General features: G+C 31.7%; 4 protein-coding genes across 4 annotated transcripts; 2 read left to right on the top strand and 2 right to left on the bottom strand.

The window, feature by feature from the left end:
• Positions 1 to 1336: 1336 nt before the first annotated feature.
• On the bottom strand, positions 1337 to 3338 carry BX663DRAFT_519610 (WD40-repeat-containing domain protein). Its single transcript, XM_051529016.1, has one exon. The coding sequence runs from the start codon at positions 3309 to 3311 to the stop codon at positions 1506 to 1508; it is 1806 nt and encodes a 601-aa protein (XP_051379802.1). The 5' UTR covers positions 3312 to 3338; the 3' UTR covers positions 1337 to 1505.
• Positions 3339 to 4483: 1145 nt separating this feature from the next.
• Positions 4484 to 6156, bottom strand: BX663DRAFT_519607 (phosphoribosylaminoimidazole-succinocarboxamide synthase). Its single transcript, XM_051529015.1, has 6 exons — positions 6065 to 6156; positions 5864 to 5987; positions 5364 to 5709; positions 5080 to 5283; positions 4611 to 4989; positions 4484 to 4530 (listed from the first exon to the last, which is right to left on the bottom strand). Exons 1-5 carry the CDS (start codon positions 6079 to 6081, stop codon positions 4784 to 4786), a joined length of 897 nt encoding a protein of 298 aa, XP_051379801.1. The 5' UTR covers positions 6082 to 6156; the 3' UTR covers positions 4484 to 4530; positions 4611 to 4783.
• A 625-nt stretch (positions 6157 to 6781) lies between these two features.
• BX663DRAFT_563531 (uncharacterized protein) lies at positions 6782 to 8899 on the top strand (the record flags this gene model as incomplete). Its single annotated transcript, XM_051532013.1, has 5 exons — positions 6782 to 6984; positions 7090 to 7149; positions 7488 to 7783; positions 8137 to 8342; positions 8431 to 8899. The coding sequence occupies exons 1-5, from the start codon at positions 6858 to 6860 to the stop codon at positions 8897 to 8899; spliced, it is 1158 nt and encodes a 385-aa protein (XP_051379800.1). The 5' UTR covers positions 6782 to 6857.
• A 275-nt stretch (positions 8900 to 9174) lies between these two features.
• Positions 9175 to 11304, top strand: BX663DRAFT_488814 (uncharacterized protein; the record flags this gene model as incomplete). The annotated part of the gene is made up of 4 exons (XM_051524844.1): positions 9175 to 9193; positions 9794 to 9805; positions 10323 to 10771; positions 10861 to 11304. The coding sequence occupies 4 exons, from the start codon at positions 9175 to 9177 to the stop codon at positions 11302 to 11304; spliced, it is 924 nt and encodes a 307-aa protein (XP_051379799.1).
• Between the last annotated feature and the right edge of the window lie 70 nt (positions 11305 to 11374).

The following is an 11374-nucleotide window of genomic DNA, read 5'->3' as shown; positions in this document are numbered from 1 at the left end:
TTTTCTTTTCATAAGGGGACGATTATAGCCAATGCAGAAATCCACAAACAATATGAATAATGGTGCTATATGAGGGACTCACGGTTATATCTGTTCAATCTAATATAACACTTGTTGAGCAACTACCTAGTGAGGTCTCTAAGAATGCTTATTATTCAACTGATGAAAGTAGTTGTTTAAGAAGCATAAACATTTAAGATAGATAGAAATAGAGAAAGTTAACAGTATTCGTAGACTCATATGTATGTTAAAGTGTTGAATTATAGAATAACAGCTACTTCTTTGTAAGCTTCTGTTGTCCATATAAACAACAATTGAGGCAGTCATATGAAATGTTATTCTATAAATCAATGATTGTCTTCAATAGAACGTATAGAGAACGATACATATTTTTTATTTTTATAATGGTGGTAAACAATCTTACCTTAATAACCTTGTTATAAAATTGATATGGGGCAACTTGAATCTATCATTTCTTCTTTGACTTTAGCCATCTCCATTCATACTTTATTGCTTCTTGTTTGCTTAGTCCCCATTATTAAACTCGATTTCAACGAATAAAAGTGTTGACAACCTTTTTTTTTACCAGGAATGCAATACTGCCCCATGTTAAATCACCTGTCAAAGGCACTTGCTTATTAATTCTGTGTAAAATAAATGGGCCAGTATTGAGTTATCAATTATACTTGCATATTGTTGTAATTAACAAACAAAACATGATGAATGAGAATTATAGTTATTAACGTATGGACTGTTAATTAAATTAAGACTGTGTAAAAAAAAAAAAAAAAAAAAAAAAAAAAAAAAAAAAAAAAAAAAAAAAAAAAAAGGGGGGGGGAAGGCAGTAAAAGGATAATATACTGATATCTACTGAAAGTGTAAAAAATGAATAACTTGCAAATATATACACATCAATTTTGTCAAAGTAAACTAAAAGATCAAACGGTTTTTTTCTCGTTTATAAATGTTGCATAGCTGACTAATTTATCAAGTACTGGACTAACACGAATTGGTGATGAGATACTTGTGAGAAAATTCAAAGAAGCTCATGATTGTTGTCCATAATAAAATATATGAATATACATTCATATTTATTAGAGATATACTGTAACCAGTTTTACAGCAACTACTATATATATATAAAAAAAAAGTAATATACATATACATGTATATATGAGATATAAGTAAATTTAGTAATCAATATTTGATAGAGTAATTCTTAATCATAGCCTTTCTTTTTCTTTTTTTTTTATCATTCAATAAAAATAGATAATTCCCATTTCCTACCATGAAACTTGTTTAAGAAGTTGCTTTTTTTTTTTCCTTCATATTATTATTTATAAGTATAGAATTTATCAAGTATGGCATACTTTATTATATTTTCGTGAAAGATGATGCATTATTAAAAAAAAATAGAAAAGAAGTATATTACTATATATATATACACAAAATATGTATCATGGAGTGTACGTACATATACACATACATATACATATATACATACATTATCTTAGACAAGCTTGTCTGTCTTTTGGCGCATTAGGTCTTATGCTTTCAACTGAAGAAAATAGATCCCAAAATCGTAAAGTTTGATCACCAGCGCCTGTTACAATCGTACTTCCATCATGACTCATGGTCATATATAAGACACGAGAGGTATGACCTGTCAAGGTGGCTAATTTTTGCATTTTATCTGCTTTCCAAACAATGACTTGATTGGATAATTTAGCCTCTGTATTCGAATAACCATGAGAGGAGACGATTTCATCTGATCTCTTGGACCAGATAAGGTTACATACCTGTGAACCTGTATCGTAAGATGAAGTAAGTGTACCAGAGATAGCATTCCAAAATTTGATTGTCTTATCCATCGAACCTCCTCCACTCGCCAGTACACCTCGTTTATGAGGACTCCAACAGATGGCCTTGACTGCTGCCTTATGATGAGAGAATCGATGCAGAAGGCTATCATGATGTGAATCCCAGATGAGTACATCGTTATCATTACCGCCTGACGCAAGCATCGTCCCCTCTGGATTCCACTTTAATCCACATATTTCATGAGAGTGTTGGGTTAATTTTCGAAAATAAGATGAAGAAGAGCGTACATCATGATGAAAAATCAGATGGTCTCGACCTCCTGAGCTTAACACATTCGACTTCCATGCCAGCGTACCTACTCTGGCATGATGCGCTCTCCATACTCTAACCTTCCTTAACGTCTCTGTATCATAAAGTATCACTTTACCATTCTCACTTCCTACACATAATAATGAACCTGCTGGAGACCATTTGACGGAGGCTACATAATCACTTACTAGATCACATAGTTTCGTGACTCGGCTTGTATTCGCGTTCCATAGATAGACACTCGTGCCTAAGCCTACTGCTAACATCTCATTTGTCCCCCAATCCACTAGATTTAAATAAAAATCATCTTTGAGGTCGGGTGCATCCAGAATCTTGATAGGTGTTGAATTGATAGATCGATTCAGTCGATCAGGTACTGAAAGGATACGTCGACCCGCTTCACTAATAGGTGTGGTTTGAAATAAGGAACTATTAGGAGAATCTATGAAAAAACTAGTTTGTCTTTGGTGGTTCCCAGCAGAATGAATAAAGGTCGATGGTAAAGATGATAAATGGGACTGATTAGATGATGAGGATGAGGATGAGGAAGACCGAGTTTGTTTCTTTTTCCTATTCACTGTAGGCTGCACAACAGCACGACTTGATGAGGATGTAGATGATGATAATGAGGGTGGTGTGGGTATAGTTGCATATAAAAGTGAATTAAAATCATGATTCATTGTATTTGGTTTATTAGTCGTATAGTGGAAAACTCTCCTAGGCGTACGAGAAGGTGAATCTGGAGAGATATATTCATCTACAGCAGATAAATCATCAAATAGCTCTGCACGAAAGAAAGCATCGATTCGACTTGTTGGCTTTACTGTCTTGTTCGAAGAAGAGGCATGAATAGAACTTGATTGCCCGGTTAAAAACGAAGGCTCCATGATTTGGAAATCTCTTACTATATCTCGATCTCTGGAAGGTATAAATCGATCTCCATAAGTTTCCTGTCGTGATTTACCATAAGGTGAAGGAGGAAAGTAGGATTCTAAATTGGTCTGTATGAATTGTGTTTTAGGTTTTCCCTTTTCTTTACATTTATCTTCAAGACCATCTTCTTCTTTGGTTCTTTCTGATTTTGTTGTTCTTTCCTTTTTCTTTGTAACTGTCTTATTTGGTTTGCTTGACTCCTTTGCCTGATTTTTTGCTGATCTTAATTTACTTCGATAGTCTTCCATCCTTTAAAATTATAAAATTAAGCGAGAGAGGAAATAAAGAAAGAAAGAAAGAAAAAATAAAAATAAATTAATTAGTTAAATTTATCTTTTTTTTTTTTTTTTCCAACAATTGATTGTTTTCATTTTACTTGGTCAAAAAATAATAAAGGTGAGTGACCTATATTTATCCGTGTATAAAAAGGAGATTAGCATAAATAATAAAAGTGACAACTTATAAAAAAAAAGGCACATTTTCTCATTAAAAATGAAAATTTGTACCTTATTATTATTACTATTTTATTTTATTTTACAGTCAAGTTGCAAGAAGCTTGTCGCATCCTCCCCCCAGATGGTTTTTTGTCACACTCGTCTCCAGAAAAAAAAAAAAGCATTACGTCGCTTGTCTTATAAAAACTTTGCGTCACAGTTAAGATTTTTATACGATATAAAATTATATTTTATTAAGATTATACACACATATATTTGCGATCCATGAGTATGTAGCTATAAAAGCTAGTTTTTCCTATTCATTTTTTTTTTAGAAAAAAAAGTTAACAGGAACTAAGAATCCTTTCAAGACAAAAAAATAAAGGTTAAAGTTAGGAGGAAATATGTATATGTAAAAAAAAAAAAAATAATAATAAAATAAAAGTCGTTTCATGAAGAGGTAAGCCGAGATAACCACTCAATCAGGAAAGAGAGCCATTATTGGAGAGAGGAGAAATAGAGAAATGAACCAGATAGTCTATTTCATGGATGACCCAACGGATAAACCAAAGGGGGAAAAGGATTTTTTGTAGGGAGGCTATAAGTGAAAAGGGAATAGGATTGTCAGGCACATGTGTCGTACACAATATAGCGTCTTGCGATTGAAAATAAAAAAAAACCCTAGTGATTGACCAATCTGTAACATTTTGTTGTTTTAGCAATCTAAACTTTGTATGATCGTCATAGAGTTATGAAAGCTATATTATTCTTTTATTCATGAATTTTCCATGTTAAGACACTTTGAAAAAAAAATGCCTTTGATAGTGATATATCCAGTTTTGGCAATTCTGAGATATAACCGTTTCAGTAGCTTTTTTCAACTCTACCAGCAATAATGTTGACTGGAAAGGTAGTTCTCGGCTTTTTCTTTTTAAATTTTATCTAGAGTTGTTCCATAGTAGCCATTTATTTCATCTAAAGCTTCATTTCTTTTTTTTTCAAGTCTCTTTTGTTGAAAGGGATGCTAACTTGACTACTCGCAGAAACAAACAAAAAAATAAATAAGTAGTAAGATACAGAAACAAAATAATATACAAATAGAATAAACCATACAATAAAGTATATTTTGAAAATAAAAAAAAAAAGCCAAATTGTAGATAATTTAATATATTATAAACTATGAATATCAAGCAATATGATGTACCATATTTTTTCTGTTTTATGCTGTATATAAATTATTTTATATATAGAAGAAGAGAGACATATTTACTTTTTTTTTATACAATTTACAATTTAATTTCCTTTCCTGTCAAGAGTAAGAAAGCTTCCTTATATCTTGCTAAAGTTTTCTCAATAACATCAGATGGAACTTCAATACTAGTACGCTTATCAAAATGAATTGATTCAAGATAATTGCGTAAAAATTGCTTATCGAAATTATCTTGTGTACGACCCGCTTCATAATTATTCGCAGGCCAAAATCGAGATGAATCTATTAAAAAAATGTAAACAAGTAAGTCCATATTTATCTCTCTCTTTTTTTTTTTTTTTTTTTTTTTTTTTTTTTTTTTTTTTTTTTTACCAGGAGTTAAAACTTCATCCACTAAGATTAAATTATTGTTTTCATCCAAGCCAAACTCAAATTTAGTGTCAGCAATAATGATGCCTTTTTTTGCTGCATATTCGCTTGCTTTTGTATAAAGTTCAATAGCCGATTTGGTAATTTTATTTGCAAGTTCCTCATCTCCTAAAATATCTACCATCTTTGAAGGATGAATATTTTCATCTAATTTTATACGTAAATAAACTTTATCTGTCTGTCTCTCTTTTATCCTTTTTTTTTTCTTTTTGTTTATTTTACTTTACCATGGAGTCCATTTTCAGCTTTTGTACTAGGTGTAAAAAGTACTTTTGGTAATTTTTGACTTTCAACAAGACCCTCAGGAAGAGGAATATCACAGATGGTACCCTTCTTTTTATATTCAGCCCAACCAGAGCCGGTGATATAACCACGTACAATAGCTTCAATAGGTAAAACACGCAGTTTTTTCACTAGTATAGAGCGACCTTCAAGTTGATCACGATACTTTTGAACTTTCTCTGGCATTTCATCAAAGTTAGAAGTTATTAAATGGTTAGGCAATACATCTTTTAAGAGATTAAACCAAAATAATGATATTTCAGTTAAAATTTTTCCTTTTCCAGGAACAACCTACGGAATGAGATTGTATTAAGATATATATATACATTCTCTCTCTCTTTTTTTTTTTTTTTTTTTTTTTCATTTCATTTCATTTACAAATTTTGAAAATCTGCAATTGCAAATGTAGATTTATTTCTTAAAGGACTTTTTTTTGTAAACTTACATTTTTCATAATAACATCAAAAGCACTGATACGATCAGTAGCTACAAAAAGAAGAGACTTCTCATCTACTTCGTACAAGTCACGAACTTTACCACGAGCGATAAGCTTAAGTTCTGGACAATCGCTATTAAAGAACAGACAAATATATATACATATATCAATCACTTACTCCTTTATTCATAGTTATATATGTATATATACCTATTTAATAAAGCCATCTTTTGTAAGTATATATGTATGTATGTAATGGCAGGGAAGTAGGGGAAAGAAAAGAGAGAGAGAGAGAGAGAAAGGAAGAAATCTGCTTATTTATGAAAGATAGATTTAATGACAGAATCTACATGAATGACTCTTTGTTGAATAAAAATAATTTGAAACAGCGACATCTCTGAAATAAACTTAGATTTGAGTCACAGAATAAGATATCCATTACAGTCGAAGAAACTAGGTTGGGTCAATAAAAAAAAATTTTTGGTCATCTCCAAAATAAATTGGGACAGGGTTGCAAAATTGGGATGGGACATTGGTACGAAAATAGTACACAGAAGGGAATATGGGACATCAGTATGAAAATGAGAAATCAGTGTAAAAATGGGACACATAAGATAATATGGGACTATACTGGACAAATTTAAAGATTTTTTTTTTTTTTTTTGCTTTGATTTAAGGGTTGTAACCCTAAAAAACAGCCATCCTCTATAGCGCTCGTATCATTCTAGTAATTCATGATCTAAGAGTCGAAAACAAAATTCATTTGTGTATAACTTTTTACTTAACCAACAAGGCCTTTATTGTTTAAATGATAGCTGAAGTAATTCTGCTCAGTTATAAAAATGAATTTAAATAATCAAAAGATATATTCCCCTTCAACTATAATAACAAGACTTCATATCATAGCTTTCATTACAATATGACACTTTTTACACTGAGTATATTTTCTAGTTAGCAGACAAATGTTGTCTTGAACTCTTTCTACTTCTTTTTCAATTCATCAATGTCACGCAAACCTATTTACCCTGAAGTGGAGCATTTAATTTTCCTCGAGAAACGTGCAAAGCTAGAAAAGGTCAATTCTGAAAGTAAGAAGGACAACTCAACCACTCAAAACCCTAAGAGAACATGTAAGTAAAAAAACACACACACACACACTTTATGCATTTACAAGGTCTCACAAGCTAATGTACATAAAGCTACCAAGAGGAAAGACTCTCCTGTTGTAATAATAGCAAAAAGGAGTGCAAAGAGAAGCCGCCAAACTAATACTTCAGCAGCGTCATCCTCTAAAAGTAAAAACAAATGTAGTTCTTGCCAAGGGGAGGGGCATAACTCTACAAGAAGTCCCCACTGCAAAAAAACTATAATCTAAAGCTAGCAGAACTTTTACAAATTAAACTTGGAATCAACTTATCAAAGATATACTCTCTCTGTTCCATTTGCAACTTTCTGCAAGAATACTCCCAAACAAAGCCAGTTCTTTGGAAAAGGTCAAGGCTGTATCAAGCTTTATCCGTAAAGTCATGTTCAAAGCACAACTATTTATAAACTTTTTTTATTCTGCAACACCCAAGCAAGTTGACAAATGACTTTTTTTTTATCAAAATTTTTGGGTACACTATTTCAAGAGTGATTAGGGGCAGCTCAGATGATGTAGGGCCAATTCTACAGGATTACAAAGACACGAAAAGGGAAATATCTGCAGAACAGAATCTAGATATGGTTCAACTTACAAGTTCTTTTGTTGAACTATCCGCCACTTTAAATGGTAGCTTGTTTGTTCCAGAAAATAGATTAAAGAATTATGGACAATTTCTGCCAACTGCATGTGAAACTATCGCAACAACATACAATAACTACTATGTTGAAAACTTTGAAAACATTATATGTAACTACTTTATCTATACATTAAGGGCAAAGTATCCGGTAAGCAACGAGAGATAAAAACAAACTCTTTAATATACATGTTCAGTTTCTCAAATTTTTTATACTAAAATTGTATAAACTAGAATGCGAAGATTGGCTGTATCAAGAACTTGGCATATGATCAAGTGCTTACACATTCCTAGTCATCCTCTATACCTAATGATATTCTTGCCCTTTTTTGATCCGGATGTGGCCAATAATCTTCCAAGTTTCTTAAATCCTTTGATTTCAGAAGTGAACAATTGCCTGTCCAAGCTTCCAGTGTCTAAAGAAAGCTTAAACAATGAACCCTTCAAAATTCTATCCGCATTAAGGGCATATCCTTAAAAAAAAAATACGATGATATATACAAGGCCCATACTCCTCAAAATGACAAAAGCGATTTGATCAAGTCCCTACTTCCAAGACGTTTTAGTCTATTCCCGAATTTTGGATTGCACTGGCGATTCATAAAGATGGATGCTCAGAACCTAACTGGAATTTTACCAGATGCTAAACAAAAAAAGCAAGCTAATGAATCATCTCCTTTCGATCATAAACAAAGATACTTCTATCAAATGTTTGACTTTAAGAAGCTGGGCATCCAAAGATATACATTACTATTACATATATCTATAAATCAAATTACTGACGAAAAAAAAATATAGTTGTGAAAAGCTTCAAGCACTGCCTGAACGAAAAGGAAAGATGTTTCTCAATGGATTGTATACTGATGGCTACACGTACAGAGTTCTATTTGCTAGAAAAGTGCTTCCGTTATTACCAGAAGACACTATCTGTCTAGAGTTGAACGATTTTACAAGCGAAGAAGTGGATAAGCATTTCCGTCCATGTACTGTAGACCCAGGAAGACGGGATCCTTTTGTCTCTTATCACGGTGGCACTGACATACGTCGCTTGTCCTCAATCGAATATTACAATATGGGTGGAAGTGTAAGACGAATGAAAGAGCAACAGAAGCGTAAACAGAGACTAGGTATTGAAAAGATTGAAACAAACATTCCTTCGCCTAAAACTGTGTCTGTAGAACAATTTGTTTTGTACATAACTTACATGCTGCAGCACATGAATACTTTGCTTAATTTCTACGGCTTTGAAACTTCTAAAATTAAATGATTGAACTACCTTAGTTCTCAAAAAGCCATCCAAGAGAGTGTCAACATCTTAATAAATGCTGGAAAGAAGTATAATAAAAGCAGGGGAAAGAAGACAAAGGAAAACTCACAAGCCTCGTACTGCTCAAGAAGAAAGAGCACTCACCACCATCCCAAAATCAAAAAGGTATACACTTTTTTTTATTATTATTATTATTTCAGTAAACTCTAACTATTATATCTGTAACTTACAGCAGAAACAACAAAGTTTGTTTTGAAAAGGGAAACAGCAGTAAGATGCCTTTGGTGATCTTTGGTGAGGGACTAAAAAAAAACAAGGATCATATCAAGTTCAAAGGTCTCCGTCATGGCGTATTTAACAAAATATATCAACAATTAAAAACAAAGCAAATGCCTGGAGAACTCTTGCTACTAGACGTCAACGAATTTAATACATCAAAAAAAATTTTTTTTATTGACCCAACCTAGTTTCTTCGACTGTATCAATCATAGTATACGCACACAGTTCAGTTATCAGAGCTTATAAATACAATGTACTGGCTTGTATTAATAACTTTCTAAAGTCCTAATTTCAACTAAGTTTATAGCATATTCCGTTCTTTTTATTTTATTTTATTTTATTTTCTAATTGATACAAATTTGCTATTACAGACAATGTTCTTATCCATGATCAAATCTCAAAAATATATAGCTTACCTTAAGAAAAAAAAAATAAACCTTATCTTACATATGAACAATTAAAAAAAAAAAATCATTTGAATAGAAATTAATTTGTAAAAGTTAAAGTCTATTATTTACATAATTAAGTAGTACTATAGTTGCTTATTACACATTGTGTTTTTTTTTAGTAGGTATATATATTTATGTAATTCTTAAACTATAATAATTATGTTAGTATGTAATTTAAGTAAGTTGTCTTTCAAAACTCTAAAAATGGTAGTAGCCACCGTTTAACAAGAACAAGGATCGACTCGTTAAGATTATCCTTTTTGCTGTTTAAAGTGGATTTTATTTCTTTAAATGTATTACTAAACACCTTTTTTTTTTCCTTCTCTCTTTCTTTCTCTGTCATACAACGCTATGAATAAAAAAAAAAAAAAATCGTGAACATTCCCAGATTTGGTTTGGTCCTCCTATCATATTAAATTCAACTCCTGTTAAGGAAATCCCTGTTCCATTATATACATTAAATGTATACTCTATCTTTTCTTTTTCTTCTACTATTTTTTTTTATAATAAATTATTCTTCAATTGTAGAATTATATCTCCAGTAGTTGTACATTATTGCATAATAATTCAACTAAATTTTATATAAATTTAATATCTTATCTTTTTTCTTTAACTATAAAGAATATCAGTCTTTTTTCGATAAAAAAAAACAAACAATCCTTTATAAATATTTATATAAATATATACATATATAGAATATATTATAATGGTAGCCATTTATACAGCTAGTATATTTACTGCATCTATCCTCGTTGCTTTTTCATCCTATGTAAATGCATATGGACAAATTGCACAAGTTGTTGATGCTGAAAACTTTTGTGTCTTTTTACCTCCGAACGATTCAGTCAACAGGAATATTGCCGATACTGAATGGAATGCACAATCTTTCTGTATTGGAGATGCACCGTTAGCAAAGAATGCGGGGTCATTAAAATCAGGATTCATTCAGTCAGCACATTATCTTGCTACAGATCAATATGTACAAGTTACAGGTCAGATCGATCCTTCAAAGGCGAGATTAAATATGACAGATGAAGGAGGACAGATGGATATTAAAGCACCTAAAGGTTCATCTTGTGCTGGTTGGAAATATTACGTTAATTTGATTGAACCTTCTGGAAGAACATATTGTATGCGTTGTTGTGTAAGTTTTTTTTTTCTTGTTATTGATTCGATCATAATATACGATTTTGCTAAATATGTGTATGTGTGTGTGTGTGTATGTTTAAACAGAATGATGATAGAACTTGTAATCGTGGTATATCTGAGAAAGGATGCGCTCATATTATTCCAGGTGATTATAGTGGTCCTTATGGAAATAATAAATCTACTACTCCTAATAAACCTGTAACATCTGATTCATCATCAAGATTGACTACTACTACTACTACTACTACTACTGCCAAGAGCACTAATACTCCTAGTACTACAGAATTAAAGGCTGCTACTACTCCCTTTAATCATGCTGTAGCAAGTACCCCTCTTACTACTATTAATATCGAAAATAATGAACAAACCCATTCTACCACTACCTCCAATAATAATAATCATATTGAGATGCTGGGTCAGAATGACCAAGTTACTGAGCAATCTTTTAGTGGGGCAAGTCATATCAAGCCATTCATGATGACTTTTGCAAGTGTTCTTATTGTTGGAATAGCTATAATGACTAAATAAATAAATAAAGAGTTTGTATGTTACAAGTTCTGTATATGTATGATATATTGTCTTTCACCTTTTTTTTTTT

This window comes from Cokeromyces recurvatus (genome assembly GCF_025118155.1).
Source record: "Cokeromyces recurvatus strain NRRL 2243 chromosome Unknown BX663scaffold_27, whole genome shotgun sequence".
In the NCBI taxonomy this organism is placed as follows: Eukaryota; Fungi; Mucoromycota; class Mucoromycetes; order Mucorales; family Mucoraceae; genus Cokeromyces; species Cokeromyces recurvatus.
Note: the sequence above shows the minus strand (reverse complement) of the source record. Positions and strands in the feature narration are given on the sequence as shown.

What these genes read in the sequence shown, in the direction of transcription:
- BX663DRAFT_519610 (XM_051529016.1), bottom strand. Translation starts at nt 3,311, where the DNA reads ATGGAAGACTATCGAAGTAAATTAAGATCAGCAAAAAATCAGGCAAAG.
- BX663DRAFT_519607 (XM_051529015.1), bottom strand. An exon ending in TTGATGTTATTATGAAAAAT is followed by an intron (nt 5,710 to 5,863) that starts GTAAGTTTACAA and finishes CTCATTCCGTAG; the next exon opens with GTTGTTCCTGGAAAAGGAAA. An exon ending in AGCTGAAAATGGACTCCATG is followed by an intron (nt 5,284 to 5,363) that starts GTAAAGTAAAAT and finishes GTATAAAATTAG; the next exon opens with ATGAAAATATTCATCCTTCA.